Here is a 16,754-nt window from a genome sequence, read left to right on the forward strand (position 1 = left end):
CATCACTAAAATCTCCCATACCAGGCAATGCCTTAGTAAACCTTCTCAGTACCCTCCCCAAAGCATTCACATTCTTCTGGTAGTGTGGTGACCAGAACTGTACACAATATTCCAAGGGTGGCCCAGCTGAAGTTCTATAAAGCTGCAGCATAACTTGTCTATTCTTATACTCAATTCTTATGCCCCTTCTAATGAAGGCAAGCATGCCTTAGGCCTTTGTTACTACCATAGCTACCTGTGCTGCCACCTTCAGTAACCTGTGTACCTGCATACCCAGATCCCTCTGCATATCAATAATCCTATGGGTTCTGGCCTTCACTGTGTAATTTCCACCTGTACTTGACCTTCCAAAATGCATCATCTCACATTTGTCCAGATTAAACTCCAACTGTCATTTTTCTTCTCATTCCTCCAACGGGTTTATATCCTGTTGTATCCTCTAACAATCCTGCTCACTATCTGCAACTCCACAATCTTTGTGTTGTGTGCAGACTTACTAATTAGACTTGCTATGTTATCCTCTAAATCATTTATGGAGTCATAGAGTCATAGAGATACACAGCACGGAAACAGACTCTTCGGTCCATTTCATCCATGCCAACTAGATCTCTGAGATAAATCTAGGTCCATTTGTCAGCATTTGGTCCATATACCTCTAAACCCTTCCTATTCATATAAACCAACCAGTTCCCTTTAAATGTTGTAATCATACCACCCTCTATCACTTCTTCTGGCAGCTCATACACGTACCACCCTCTGTGAAAAAGTTGCCCTTTAGATCCCTTTTATATCCTTCCCCTCTCACCCTAATCCCAATGCCTCTAGTTTTGGATTCCACCACCACGGAGGAAATACCTTGTATATTTAGCCTATCCATGCCCCTCATGATTTTATAAAACTCTATAAGGTCATACCTCAGCCTCCGTTGCTCCAGGAAAAATGGCCCCAGCCTGTTCAGCTGCTTCCTATAGCTCAAATCTTCCAATTCCGGCAACATCCTCGTAAACCTTTTCTGAACCCTTTCAATTTCACAACATTGTTCTCTTGGAGGGAGACCAGAATTGCTCCAAAAGTGGCCAAACTAACATCCTGTACAGGATTTCCAACTCCTATATTCAATGCAGTGGCCTATAAAGACAAGCGTAAGAAACACCTTCTTCATTATCCTATGTACCTGAGACTCTACTTTCAAGGAACTATGAACTTGTACTCCAAGGTACCTTTGTTCAGCAACACTCCCTAGGACCTTACCATTAAGTGTATAATTCCTGCCCTGATTTGCTGGCACCAAAGTGCCAGAAGCCGAATACATCTGAAGGTCTCTTGGCTTGTCCAGAAGAGACATCTCTGCTGGTGTAGTACAAGGGGTTAATGACAGTCTGTAAATGAGATAATTGGGAAGTGACGTATGATCATATGACTACAAGGAGGTGGTTCTCTCCAGCAGCTTTCTACTACAGCTGAAGTCTTGGCTAGTCTATAGTTAGCACTTTATAATGTTGAAATAATAGGGAATACTAATCAAAATCAAAGGACCCCAACTATCTTCTCCAAATGGGCAACCTGATAGCTCAATGGTCAGCACTGCTACCTCACAGCGCCAGAGACTCAGGTTCGATTCCATTCTCGGGCAACTGTCTCTGTAGTTTCCAGCCATTGTCCAAAGATGTGCAAGTTAGGTGGATTGGCCATGCTCAATTGTCCATAGTGTCCAGCGCTGTGCAGACTAAGTGGACTAGCCATGGGAAATGTGGGGTTACAGTGATGTAGCAGGGGGGTTGGTCTGGGAGAGACGCTCATCGGAGGGTAGGTGTGGACCCGAGGGACTGAATGGCCTGCTTCCACACTGTAGTGATTGTCAAAGGGAGCCTTTGACAAGGTCCCTCATGGCAGGCTGGTATTAAAGATGGAGTTGTGCAGTATCAAGGGATGTGACTATTGGTGTTCCACAGAGGTTAGTACTGGAAGCTCTGGTGTTCATGATCCTTATAAAGCCAGAATCCAGAGAGAATTTGTTCCTGCTAGGGTGAAGGGCAAGGCTGGTTGGATAGGGGATGACTAGAGAAATAGAGGTTTTGGTTAAGAAAAAGAAGGAAGCACTTATCAGGTATAGACAGCAGGGATCGAGTTAATCCATAGAAGAGTACAAAGGCAGTAGGAGTATCCTTAAGAGGGAAATCAGGAGGTAAAATAGTTTTGGAAAATAGAGTTAAGGAGAATCCAAAGGGATTCTACAAATACATTAAGGACAAAAGGATAAGTAGAGCGAGAATAGGGCTCCTTAAAGTTCAGCAAGGCCACTTCTGTACGGAACCACAGGATATGGGGGAAATACTAAATGCTCATTTTGCATCAGTGTCTACTGTGCAGAAGGATATTAACATGGGGAAATGAATAGCAACATCTTGAAAAATGCCCATATTGCAGAGGAAGAGATGCTGAACGTCTTAAACTGCATAAAAGCAGATAACTTCCCAGGACCTGATCAGGTGTACCCTAGAACTCTGTGGGAAACAAGAGAAGAGATTGCTGGGCCCCTTGCTGAGATATTTGTATCATTGACAATCACCAGTGAGGTGCCAGAAGACTGGAGGTTGGCTAATGTGGTGCCACTATTTTAAAAAAAGTGGTAAGGACAAGCCAGGGAACTATAGACTGGTGAGCCTGCCATCGGTGGTGGGCAAGTTGTTGGAGGGAATCCTGAGGGACAGGATCTACATGTATTTGGAAAGGCAAGGACTAATTCGGGATAGTCAACATGGCTTTGTGCGTGAAAAATCATGTCTCAGAAACTTGATTGAGTTTTTTGAAGATTATGCGGGCAGAGCAATGGACGTGATCTATATGGACTTCAGTAAGACATTCGATGATATTCCTCATGGTGCACTAGTAAAGTTAGATCACATGGAATACATGGACATCTAGCCATTTGGATACAGAACTGGCTCAAAGGTAGAAGACAGAGGGTGGTGTTATAGGGTAGCTTTTCAGACTGGAAGCCTGTGACCAGTGGCATGCCACAAGGATCGGTGCTGGGTCCAACACATAAATGATTTGGATGTGAACGTAGGTGGTATGGTTAGACAGTTTACAGGTAACACTAAAATTGGAGGTGTGGCAGACAGCGAAGTAGATTCCCTCAGTGTACAACAGTACCTTGATAGAAGGGCCAATGGGCTGAGAAGTGGCAGATGGAGTTTAATTTAGATAAATATGAGGTGCTGCATTTCTGTAAATCTCCATGCCATCCCAGCAATGGTCACAGTATGAAACTTTATTGAAAGTTATAAATATACCCTCTTAATTGCTTGCTCCTGCTTCTTCACCATCCTACTTTCCAGTCCATGATAGGCAACCTTTGTCTACAAGGGTTTTTTTTAATATATTTCAGTTTAAGACAGTAGCATGAGATCCATATTGCTCACCCTCAAGTTGACTGTGAAATTCCATCATGTTATGATCACTCTTACCTAGAAGTTCCCTTAATATAAGGTTAATTGATTCTGTCTTATTACTTTGAAAATCTGAAATAGTTGTTCCAAGGTTAGGTCCACAATTTTTGTTTAAAAAAAAACATAATTGTTTTGAATGTATTCTCTGAAATTATCCTCCAGTCTGATTTTCTCAATGTAATTTGAATAATAAATATAAAGATTGTGCTGCATTCGCAGTACCCTACCTTTGAACCAAACAGCCCAGGTTCAAGAACCATCTGCTCCAGAAGGTGTGCAATACCATCTCTGAACAATTCAATTGAAAAATATCTAAAATTATACACTATTATTGCCATACATTTTACAAGCCCCCCTTCCTGATTATTTAATGTTTATAGGCCTCTCTATATTTATAGTTCTATAATGTATCCAGTGATGGAAATCTCCCACTAGTGTCATTTCTATTGCTATTTCTTATTGCCACCCACACTAATTGTGGGGTGGAGTACAGTCACATTTTAACTCTACAAAACAAGATCATTTCTCAGTGCTATACTCATCCTTCGTTAACCAGTTCTTCCTTTCTTCCTAACCTTCTAAAATGTCAAACACCATTGAATATTCACATTCCAGTATTGGCTATTTTGCCACTACATCTCAAAATGGTTATCATCTCATCATCATTTATTTCTATTTGTGCCTTCAATTCAGCCATCTTGTTAAAATATTGCATGCATTCAGATAAAGAGCCTTTAACTTTGTCCTTTTACCATTTTAACCAACTCTGACCTTATGTCCGCTGCATACTTCCGTTCATACACTTTGTGCCTTCCTAATTCTGGTTTTTGTGCTATTTTCCCAGAGGATGACTCCTGGTAGTTTGAGTAAGGGTTTTTTGAGGTAGTTCTCTTCTGTCAGTTATCCTTGCATTGTCTTTGTCTCAGTGATTAGTAGTGGAGTATCTGCAGAAGAGGGACTGTTCCTACATAAAAAGTTGGTTAATTATATGATAACAATAAGTACAACTATATTTGGTCAGGTATAATTATCTGGAAATAATTTCAAATCAGTAAGTGGAATGAGAGTTATGGGGTACAGGTAGGAAAGTGGAGTTGAGAATTATCCGATCAGCTATAATCCTATTGAATGGTGGAGCAGGCCAAATGGGCTGAATGGCCTTCTTCTGTTCCTACATCTAATAATTTTGTGATCTATTAGGTAGTTAAGGAGCCGGTGCAGATATATGTGCTCCCCACAAAAGCTAGAGCAAAACGTTTTGTCTCTACTGTTTCTGAAATCAATAGATTGGTGAACCCAATGTAATTTGAACATTAATCCCACCAGAACCATTGCGTTGTACAACAGCTATCTTTACCCATATCACTGAACTGCATTATTATTTTGTCCTTTCTCTTTAACTTCCCAGATCTCCCCTCAGGATGGTTAAGAAGGTGTTTAGCACGCTTGCCTTCATTGCTCAGACCTTTGGTTGTAGGAGTTGGGATGTCACATGGAGGTCCTATATGACTTTGGTGAGGTGTTTTCTGGAGTATTGTGTCCAGTTCTGGTGTCCTGTTGTAGGAAGGATATTAATAAGCTGGAGACGGTTCAGAAAAGATTTATCAGGGTGTTTCTGGGAATGGAGGTTATGATTTATTCAGAGAGACTGGATAGGCTGAGACTTTTTTCACTGGAGCATAGGAGGTTGAGGGATGGTCTTATAGAGGTTTATAAAATCATGAGGTGTTTAGATTAGGTGAATGGCAGGTGTCTTTTCCCTAGGGTGGGGTATTTCAAGAACTAGGGGGCATATTTTTAAAGTGAGAGGAAAAAGATGTTAAAAAGACATCAGGGCCAACTTTTTTCACACAGGCAATGGTTCATGTGAGGTACGAACTTCCAAAGGAAGTGGTGGATGCAGGTACAGTTACAATGTTTATAAGATATTTGGATAAGTACATGGGGGGATATATGCCAAACGCAGGTAGATGGGACTGGTTTAGATTATGTTCAGAATGGACTGGTTCGACCAAAAGGTTTGTTTCCATGCTATATGACTCTATAGTTTTATGACTTCCACACCACAGGATGCCAACTTGAGGAATGGTTCAGGAAATATCTTCAGGCCACATGCACCCAACAACCCCATTGCACTGCGACTGACCACTTCAACTCCCACTCCCACTCTGCCAAGGATGTGCTAGTCCTAGGCTTCCTCCACCCCCAAATCCAAGCCATCCGACGCCTGAAGGAGGAGCGCCTCATCTTCTGCCTCGGGACCCTTCAACCACGGGGCAACAATGTCAATTTCACCAGTTTCCTCATCTCCTCTCCCTCCACCTTATCCCAGATCCAACCCTCCAACTTGGCACCGCGCTTATGCCTGAAATGTTGACTCTCCTGCTCCTCAGATGCTGCCTGACCTGCTGTGCTTTTCCAGTTCCACACATTTTGACTCTTCACATTTAGAAATGTCAATTAACTGGGGTTTCCAGTTCTCTCCATTTAAAGTACTGCCTGCATTTAAAGGGCGAAGAATATAAACGTTCACCAAACAATCACGTGGCTGCTCAACTAATGAAACAAAAATTAAGAAGTAGCTTTTGGATGCTGAAAAAAAAAGCATGATAAGCAGCACGGTTTCCCCTCTCTGTCAAATTTCCAAGTTAACATTCCTATCCAATGCCTTGTTGTACACTGTGTTCCCACAGTCCATGCACTCAGAAAGCCTGCCTACTTTTATAGAGAACTGATGACTCACCTCGAAGATTCTTCTGCGGAGCCAGTATCCTGCTGCAATGAGGAAATTGAGTCAAGCTTAGAATCAGAATCAGCAGCGATATTATGGAATAGCAGGGCAAATTCAAGGGGCCAAATGGCCTACTCCTGCTTCTGTTTCTAATGACATTTCTTTGTTACAAAGCTTTCAATTTCTGGTCTGTACTGGGCTTGGCTGTCTGATGGTGCTTACAAAAAGTTCTGACAGAGAATGCAAGCATGTGGATGGCACATGTGGACTGGGTCAGGCATGGCAGTGATTCTGTTCAAGGCAGAATAGCTCGACACCTTCAACCAGTTGTCTTTTCAAACAGGTATCCAGCTTCATGATGCTTCATTAATTTAGCATCATGGTCCCTTCCAATACCAGTCTGATATGAGACCCCTTTGTATATTTATTGAACCTTTCACGTTACCCCAAGATGCCTTGAACCCAATTTGAGGTGCCATCACTTGTAATGTAGGAAACACAGCAGCAAACATGTGCACAGTAAGATCCCATATACAGCAATGTGTTGAAGGCCAAATTGTGCTGTTGATAAAGGAATTAATGTCAGCCTGGCCCCTGGGGAAGGTTGGAGCAGTGGAGATCTTTTCCGATCAACAGAAGGAGGGCATCTTTGACGATGTCTAGCTGGAGAGGCAGCCTGGACGTCCGAGTGCTCTCCAGTCTCAGAAATGGGGCGTGGCCACAATCTTTGGGCTCAAAAATGGGATGTATACCTCCAGGAGGAACGGGGAGTGTGAGTGGGTGGGAGGTAATCTGCAGCAGGTGCATAAAAAGCTGTCAGTAATACATCAAAAAATCCACTTTGAGAGACTGCAGCTCCCATTTAATGATCTATGCAGAGATCTCAGTGGCAGCTGAATTGGCACTTTGGTTAGAATCTGTTGCAGCTACGATACTTAATTTCTTCGATGTGACTCCCCTTGGGATTATGTTGCGAGTAAAACGTAGACCATGAGTGTCTGTGTGTCGGGGGTTGGTGCTGCTGACTAGTTCAGGGCTGCTGGTGCGCTGATAGACTCTGCTGTCCTCCTCCCTCTCACCCCAGTGATTTGTCTCTGCTTTCAGACCATGTGGCTTGACCTGCAGCAGAAGGTGATGGACAATGAGAACCTGACTTGCTCGGTGAGTATGCACTGGCCTTTGCAGAATTACCTGCTTTTCCCATCACCTCTTAGGGTGCCTGTTATGTGTGGAGGAGGTGGGAAAAAATGGCTGGTTTCTGGCAGTTGGTGAATGTCATTTAAGAACTTTTGGACCCTGCAATGATACCACGGTGTTGCTCCTCAGTGGGTATAAATAGCATACTGTGGGCAGAGTCAAGAACGAAGAGAGAGACCCCCATAAAGAGTGGGGCAGTAGCCTGAATTCTAGCCATGTGAATGTTGGGAACACATACAGAGAAGGATGGAATACACCTATTGGTGTTGAGTGGTAGATTTTATGGAATAGGATTTCAATACTGCAACGATAGATTAGACACCGGTATATTTCTGAATAACATGTTGTAGTATTTGGTCTTAACTTGTAACAGTGTTATAAAGAAGCCTAAGCCTGAAGATCAGTCTGTCTTGAAGCCAGATCCATGCAGGTGGGCATTAATCATCAAACTGCTACAGGAATCCAGGGGTGGGTATACTGCTGTGCTAACGCCAATGCTCACAGGGGCAACAAGGTTCACTTTCCCCAGCTCGGCTATCAATGACACATTACGGTCAGACTGACTGAATGAGAAGGGGGAGCAGGGACGTCAGGCATTGCTCCTGCTACTGATCAGTGTGGAGTGGCTCAAGCTGGAAGGAGTTTGTCGGCATGGTCAAAAGTATCAGGCAGGGCTCATGCACTTGCCCATGTCAGTCAACCGTTAAGATTGGCTCAGTGGTTAGCACTGTGCCTCACAGCGCCAGGGACCCGGGTTCGATTCCCACCTCGGGCAACTGTCTGTGTGGAGTTTGCACATTGTCCCTGTGTCTGTGTGGGTTTCCTCCCACAATCCAAAGATGTGCCAGTCAGATGGATTAGCCTTGCTAAATTGCCCATATTGTTAGATGCATGAGTCAGGGGTAAATATAGAGTAGGGGAATGGGTCTGGGTGGGTTACTCTTCAGAGGGTCTGTGTGGACTTGTTGGGGTGAAGGGCCTGTTTCCATTCTGTAGGGAATCTAACCTGATCTCTCAGGTTCAATCCTTCTCCCACTTTCAGTGCAGATGTAATCTGTGGTGAGGAGGTCCTGGGCTATGTGACCATTTTAGAATCACATGCGCTTAGAATAGTCAGTGGACAAGGATCAAACAAATTTCCTGAACAGCAAAAAGATTTAAATGAGATCCGGTTCCACTGTGTTTCAAACATGAAGCTTGAACAGGCAAGATGGCTATAGATTGAGAAAGGGGGAAGGTACAATGAGACCCTGGTGCCTTTGTAGACCAGTCGCTGAACATAAAAACCCAAAGGACTGTGGGATGCTGATAATCAGAAACAAAAACAGAATTTACCGGAAAGGCTCGGAGGTTTGGGAGCATCTGTGGAGAGAAAAAAAGTTCATATTTCGGGTTTAGTGAGGAACAGGTTCTGAGGAAGGCTCACTGCAAGCGAAACGTTAAACTCTGATCTCTTTCTATTGAAAATAAGCATATAGGTACAACAGACAGTGAAGAAGGTAAATGGTTTAATGGCCTTCATAGTAATAGGATTTGAGTACAAAAGCAGGGATGTCTTGCTCCAATTGTATAGTGAGACCACGCCTGGAGAATTACGTGCAATTTTGGTCTCCTTATCTAAGGAAGGATGCAGTGGCAATGGAGGGAGGTTTTGCCAGGTTAATTCCTTAAATGGCAGGACTAATATATGAAGAGAGTCTGCATCGGTTAGGACAATATTCACTGAAGTTAAGAAGAATGAGGGGGATCTCATGGACACTAAAAAATCTCTATCAGGTGAATGCAGAAAGGATGTTCCAGATGACCAGGGCGTCCAGAGCTAGGGGGTCACAGTCAAAGGATACAGGGTGGACCATTTAGGACTAAGATAAGGAGATGTTTCTTCACCCAGAGCGTGGCAAGCTTGTCGAATCCTCTACCAGAGAAAGCAGTTCAGATCAAATCATTGAATGTTTTCAGGAAGGAGTTAGATATATTCCTCAGGGCTAAAGTGATTGCAGGATATGGGGAGAAAATGAGACCAGGATACTGAATTGGATGATCAGCTCAGATCACATTGAATAACTGAACAACTGGAAAGGCCGATTGGCCTACCCTGTGCCTACTTTCCATGTTTCTAGTAGAGCAGACGGGGCAGAGGACTATGTATTCTTGGGGATAACATTTGCAACAATATTGGTTTCCCGCATAATATATTGAGTGATACAGTGAATAGTGCATTAAATGATGCACTGTAGATTGCATTGGATGGTGCATTGGGGAGAGTACTGATTGATGCGATAGTTACTTGAATGACGCATTCTCCATTCCACTGTATGCACAAGAACACAGGGAATAGGAGCAGGAATGAACCATTCAGCCCATCGAGCCTGCTCCACCTTCCAACACAGATTGCATTTGTACTGCACTTTCCTTCCCACTCCCCTCACCCCCGAGAGACCACAAGAATCTGTCTCAGTCCCAAGCACATTCAACAGTGGAGCACTTACAACCGGAATTCCAAAGATTCACAAAGCTCTCACTGAAGTGATTGCCCCTCATCTCAGTCTTAAATGATCGGCTTCTTACTGTATGCCTGCGTTTTAGATTCTCTAGCCAGTAGAAACAACCTCATAGGGCCCATACCGTCGAGCCCTTTCAGAGTTCTAAGTGTTTCAGTGAAGTGGCTTCGTTTTCGCTTTGAATAAGTGGCAACCCATTCAGGACTGAGTCCAGGAAGAACTCTTTCACTTACAGGGTGGTGAATCTTCAGCCTTCTCTATCCCAGAGAACTGTGGAATTTGGGTCCTTCACCAAGTTCAAGGCAGAGATTGATAGATTTCTCAGTTCTCATGACTTTAAGCAATATGGCGATAACGTGGGCAATATTGTTAAGGTCAGTGATAAACGAACTGAATGGGAAGGTCAACTCAATAGGCTGAAGAGTCTTTTGCTATGTTACTATTCTAAAAGTATTTCATTTCCAAGAAACAATGCAGGTCTAAACTGAAGAAGAGTCATAGCAGACTCAAAATATTAAGTCTGCTTCTCTGTTCCCAGGTGATACCTGACCTGCTGAGTTTCTCCAGCAATCACTGTACTTGTTTCAGATTTCCAACATTCTCAATTACACTTACACCTCATTTCAAGGATTAATACAGTGGACTTTTGCATAACTGCTTCAATGCCCTTCCCAGGGAGTCCATACTGCACACAATATTCCAGATGTGGCCTCACCAAAACTTTGTACGATTGCAACCAGACTTCTACATTGCTGCACTTCAATCCCTTGCAATAAAGGCCGACACACCATTTGCCTTTCTAATTGTTACCTGCATGCAAACATTCCTAATTGTTTGTATGAGTACACCCAAATCTCTCTGAATGTCAACATTTACAAGTTTCACACTTCTTTTGAAAAATATTCTGTTTTATTTATTCTTACGACCAAAGTGAATAACTTAACACTTCCCCACATTATACTCCATCTGCTACTTTGTGGCCCACTCAAACTATCTATATTCTTGCTGCAGCATCCCTGTCCTCACCACATCTTGCATTTCTATTTAGCTTAGTGTCAAACTTGCACTCTCTTTGCCACGAAGGTATTTATCCAGATTTGAAATGGCTGAGGCTTCTGCAGCATTCCAATGGTTACTATCTGCCAATCTGAATATACTTTACATATGTCCAATCTCTGCTGCCTCCACAATACCAACTCTATTCTAATATATTAATCCCAACTCCATGGACCCTTATCCTGAAAACTGTATTGCCTGGTGTATTGAGGTATCCACTGGATGCCTGATTTTTGCTGTTTCTAAACTATATTGATGGAGACTGTGCCAAGGAAACTTTACTTTATATCTGACCTCGTGCTATACATGTCCAGCAGTGCTTGATGGAGCAGGTGTCGAAAGAGCTTTTGTCTCATTTAAAAGAGTAGAAGAAGCTTTACTCTGTAGCTAAGCCTCATGTTGTATCCATTTTGGGAGTGTTTGATGGGGACAGTGTCAAGAGAGCTTTAGTCTCACTTTAAAAGTGTAGAAGGACATATACTCTGTATCTAACCTTATGTTTTATCTGTACTGGGTACGTTTGATTGGGAAAGAATTTTACTTCCAGTTAAAATAAGCAGAGAGGTGTTACTCTGCATCTAACCCTGTGCTGTCCCTGTCCTTGCAGTGTTCGATGGGGACAGTGTGTAGGGAGTTTTACTCTGTATATACTGCTTGCTGTAACTGTTGTGAGAGTGTTTAATGCGGGCAGCACAGAGAGGGCATTATTTTCATTGCAAAAGTGTAGAGGAAATTTAACTTTAAGTTTAAAAAAGTAAAGCAAGCTTTACCCTGATTCTAACCCTGTGCTACACCCACCCTGGGAGTGTTTGATAGGAACAGTGTAGAGGGAGCTTTCCTCTGTGTCTAAACTCATGCTATTACCAGTCATGGGTGTGTTTAAGAGGGATAGTGTCGAGGGAACTTGACTCTGTATCTAACAGATTCTGTATCGGAAATATGAATGTTTAATATTGACAGTGGTCCTCTCAAATAGTGGCACTCCCCAACTCCCTCAGCAGTGAAAACTTCGGAAAGACATCAGAATAAAGGGAGTGATGGTAGCAACAGTTCCTCAGAGAGATGTAAGACTGGTCTCAGACCAGAATTGAACTGTATGTGCATGAGATCACCAACAGCTGGTGGGTGAATGGATTGAGGTGAAATGAGAGTCTGGTACTTGAAATTGTAGTAGATTTGTGAAGAGTGATGAATTACTAAAAAGCGATTTGATGTCCCCTCCTTCCTTCTGATCCCTGAGATATTGACCCGTCCACAGCCAGACATTCTGTGCCACTGGTACAAACCACTCAAACCTTAACCATGAGACTTGCCTGTCTACAGAAAAAGTGGAAACACCTGTGTTTCTCACCCAGTGCTGACCTTGTAATTCACATACGCAGATTTATCAGCCTTCAACCATGGGTCTGGGGCGCTCGGAGAAATTGGTTGTTGAAGCTGGTGAGATCAATAATCCCTTCAGAAATCCCAGTCCTAACTTGGAATGTCGGCTCAGGATGGGTTCTCTTATAATGTTGGCTGCCAGCCATACCAACATATTCTGGGTAGATTCACGGCCATCAAACCTTCTTCTTGGTATCAGCCATGCTAATGGCGAAGGACGGCCATGCAGAAGATAGGTTCAGTCTTTGCTTTAACTTATTGTTGTCACATAATCTGAGATACAGTGAAAAGTGTTGGTTTCGGTGCTATACAGGCAGATTGTACCATACAAAGTACATCAGGGTAGCAGAACAGAGTGCAGAATGCAGTGCTACAGCCACAGAGAAGATGCACAGAGAGAGCGAGAGATCAACATTAACATTTGAGAGGTCTGTTCAAAAGTTCAATAACAGCAGAGAAGAGGCTGTTCTTGAATCTGTTCATATGTTATTCAAACATTTATATCTTCTGGCCAAGGGAGGAGGGTGGAAGAGAGTATAACTGAGATGGGAGGGGTCTTTGATTACATTGGTTGCATTCCCAATGCAGCAGGCAGTGTTGATGGAGTCAGTGGATGGAAGGCTGGTTTGTGTGATGGACTGGGCTGTGTTCACAACTCTCTAGTTTCATGCAGTCTTGGGAAGAGCAGATGCCAAACCGTGCTGTGATGCACCCAGATAGGATGCTTTCTATGGTGCATCTATGGTGCTCTTCATGAGAGATCGTTGTCTTTAAAACATGCTACTAAGCATTCAATCTCTTTCCTGTATTCTGTCTCATTATTGTTTGAAATCTGACTTACAATGAAGGTAAGAGTCCTTGCAGACATACTGCATTTCCTTAGTCTCCTGAGGATGTAGAAGCATTGTTGTGCTCTCTTGACAATCACATTGATGTGGGTGGACCAGGACAGATTGTTGGTGATCACCACTCCCAGGAACCTGACTATCTCCACCTCAGCTCCATTGCTGCAGGTAGGGCCGTGCCCTCCACCCGTTTCCTGAAGTCAATGACTAGCTCCTTTGTTTTCCTAATGTTCTTAGAGTAGTTTTTTTTCTTTTTGTCATTTCAACTTATACAACTGATACAGTTAAAACAAGACAGCGTTCCTCCAGGACCGAGGGTGCTACATGGACAGCACAAACTACATGATCGTACATGGCATAAAGTGCATGGGAAGTGCAAAACACACAGGTTACAGTGTAATAGAAGAATGATAAATAATAGACATTTTTCTAGCAGCAATTCAAAGTCGTGCAAAGAGTTTCAGATGGGAAAGAGTCTGTTCATACTGTGTTAAGGAGCCTGTTGGCTTGGGAGAAGAAACTGTTACACCGTCTGACCATGAAAGACTGAATGCTCCAGTATCTTCTGTCAGATGACAGGAGGGAGAAGAGTTTGAGTGAGGGGTGTGTGAGCCCTTCCACAACGCTCTTAGTCTTTCAGATGCAGGGTGTGGTGTAAATGTCTGTAATGGAGGGAAGAAAGACCCCAATGATCTTCTTAGCTGACCTCACTATCCGTTGTAGGGTACTACGATCCGAGTCAGTGCAATTCCCGAACCAGGTAGTGATGCAGCAGCTCAGAGTACTGTCAATGAACCCTCTGTAGAATGTGGTGAGGATGGGGGTGTGTGGGAGGTGGGCTTTCCTCAACCTGCGCAGAAAGTAGAGACGCTTGGCTTTCTTGGCTATGAAGCTGGTGTTGAGGGTCCAGGTGCGATTCTCTGCCAGGTGTACACCAAGATTTTTTGATGCTCTTCAGGAGAGATCGTTGTCTTTAAAACATGCTGCTAAGCATTCAATCTCTTTCCTGTATTCTGTCTCATTATTGTTTGAAATCTGACTTACAATGAAGGTGTTGTCAGCAAATTTGTAAATGGAGTTGGGGCGGAATTTGGCCACACATTTGTGAGTGTATATGGAATATAGTAGGGGACTGAGTATGCAGCCTTGCAGGGCACGGGTGTTGAGGAATACGGTGGAGGAGGTGCTGTCTTACTGACTGCGGTCTATGATCATGAAGTGGAGGATCCAGTTATGGAGGAGCTAGCTGAGACCTAGGTCTTGGAATTTGGGGATGAGTTTGCTTGGAATTATGGTGTTGAAGGCAGAGCTGTAGTCAATAAGCAGGAGAAAGTGAGGGCTGCAGATGCTGGAGATCAGAGCTGAAAATGTGTTGCTGGAAAAGCGCAGCAGGTCAGGCAGCATCCAATGAACAGGAGAATCGACATTTCGGGCATAAGCCCTTCCTGAAGAAGGACTTATGCCCGAAACGTCGACTCTCCTGTCAATAAGCAGGAACCTGGTGTGATTAGTTCATTGAGCAGTAAAGGTTTGTTACATTTGATTAGATTAGATTCCCTACAGTGTGGAAACAAGCCCTTTGACCCAACAAGTCCACACCGACCCACCCAGACCCATTTCCCTCTGACTAATTGCACCTAACACTGTGTGCAATTTAACATGGCCAATGACTTAGTAGTGGTTCCATCTGTGAAACGTGATGGTCTGTTATGAGACAGCAGACTCAGCTTGTGTTGTGATTGCTAATTTCTCCATCAGCTGCCTCTGCAAATTGATGGGTTAAGTGAGTGGACAATAAATTGAGTATACTCCATGTGGAGTATAACATGGGAAAATGTGAACTCCTCTGCTTTCACAGGAAAAATAGGAAAGCACGATATTTTCTAAATGTGGAGTGATTATAGAACATAACAATAAAGATGGATCTAGATGTCCTTATGCATGAATCACAAAAAGTCAGTAAGCTGGTATAGCAATTGATTAGGAAGGAAAATTGAATGTCATAGTTTACGGTTATGATTCGGAGATGCTGGTGTTGGACTGGGGTGTACAAAGTTAAAAATCACACAACACTAGGTTGTAGTCCAACAGGTTTAAACCTGTTGTGTGATTTTTAACATAGTTTACAATAGGAGAGTGGAAAAGTAGGGAAGCCGAGCTACAGTTGTTATGGAGATAGTGAGACCGCCTCCATCTTCTATTCATTTTTGGGATGTGGGTGTTGCTGGCTGGGGAACATTTACTGCCTGTCCCTCGTTGCCATTGAGAAGGTGGTGGTGAGCTGCCTTCTTGAACCGCTGCATCTGTGCGCTGTAGTTTAGGGAACTCCAGGATTTTGACCCAGCCACAGTGATGTATTTTCCAAGTCAGCATAGTGAGTGGCTTGGATAGGAACTTGCAGGTGGTGGTGTTCCTATGTATCTGTTCCCCTTGTCCTTCTACATGGAAGTGGTCCTGGGTTTGGAAGTTGCTGTCTGTCAAGCCTTGGTGAATTTCTGCAGTGCATCTTGTAAATGGTGCACACTGCTGTTACTGAGCATGAGTGCTGGAAGGAGTGAACGTTTGTGGATCTGGTTCTAATCAAGCAGGCTACTTTGTGCTAGATGGTATCAAGTTTTTATCAGTGTTATTACAGCTGTACTCATCCAGGCAAGTGGGAAGTATTCACTCACACTCCTGACTTGTGCCTTGCAGATGATGGACAGGCTTTTGGGAGTCAGGAGGTGAGTTACTCATTGCAAGAATTCAATCCTGTGACTTGCTTTTGTAGCCACTGCATTTAGATGACTAGTTTAGTTCAATTTCTGGTCAATGGTAACTCCAGCAAGGGGAAGGAATCGATATAGGTAATGTCATTGAATTTCAAGGGGCAATAGTTAGATTCTCTCTCGTATTGGAGCTGGCCATTGCCTGACCTTTTGTGCATCATGAATGTCACTTGCCACTTTTCAGGCCAAGCCTGGACTCTGCACTTCTGGCTGAAGATTTCTGCAAAAGCTTTTGCACTGATGTGGAGTACTATGTACAGTTTTGGTTCCCTTACCCCAGAAATAACATAATAACACTCTTAAACATCTGCCATAGTTCCTTGTCGTTGCTGCTAAACTCCTTTTTTCAGTCCACAACAACCAGTTCTACCTTCATTTATAGAATTGCGGTGGCTCAGTGGTTAGCACTGCTTCCTCACAGAGCCAGGGACTTGGGTTCAATTCCAGCCTCAGGCGACTGACTGTGTGGACTTTGCACATTCTCCCCGTGTCTGCGTGGGTTTCCTCTGGGTGCTCCAGTTTCCTCCCACAGTCCAAAGATGTGCAGATTAGGTGAATTGACCAAGCTAAACTGCCCATAGTCTTCAGGGATGTGTAGGTAGGTGCATAGGTCAGGGGAAATGTTGAGCAATTGGATAGGGGAATCGGTCTGTGTGGGTTATTCTTCGGAGGGTTGGTGTGGACTTGTCAGGCTGAAGGGCCTGTTTCCGTACTGTAGGGATTCTATGATGAACATTCAAAGCAGTTCACAGAAGGTTCGGTTGACTAGTTCCTGGGAGGTTATCTCATGATAAATTATTGGGCTTGTATCCATTGGAGCT

General features: G+C 43.5%; 1 protein-coding gene across 2 annotated transcripts in view; it reads left to right on the forward strand.

Annotated features, from left to right (window-relative positions):
• The window catches only part of necab2 (N-terminal EF-hand calcium binding protein 2), a 155,137-nt gene that overhangs the window by 119,879 nt on the left and 18,504 nt on the right, over nucleotides 1-16,754 (forward strand). The window contains exon 9 of one of the 2 annotated variants that reach the window (XM_043707376.1): nucleotides 7,288-7,344. The exons of the other annotated variant lie outside the window; for it this stretch is intronic. Coding sequence (XP_043563311.1) covers nucleotides 7,288-7,344 — 57 coding nt within the window. The remainder of the gene's footprint in view (nucleotides 1-7,287; nucleotides 7,345-16,754) is intronic. 2 annotated transcript variants of the gene reach the window in all.

The sequence above is a fragment of the Chiloscyllium plagiosum genome, chromosome 17, assembly GCF_004010195.1.
Source record: "Chiloscyllium plagiosum isolate BGI_BamShark_2017 chromosome 17, ASM401019v2, whole genome shotgun sequence".
NCBI classification, from domain to species: domain Eukaryota; kingdom Metazoa; phylum Chordata; class Chondrichthyes; order Orectolobiformes; family Hemiscylliidae; genus Chiloscyllium; species Chiloscyllium plagiosum.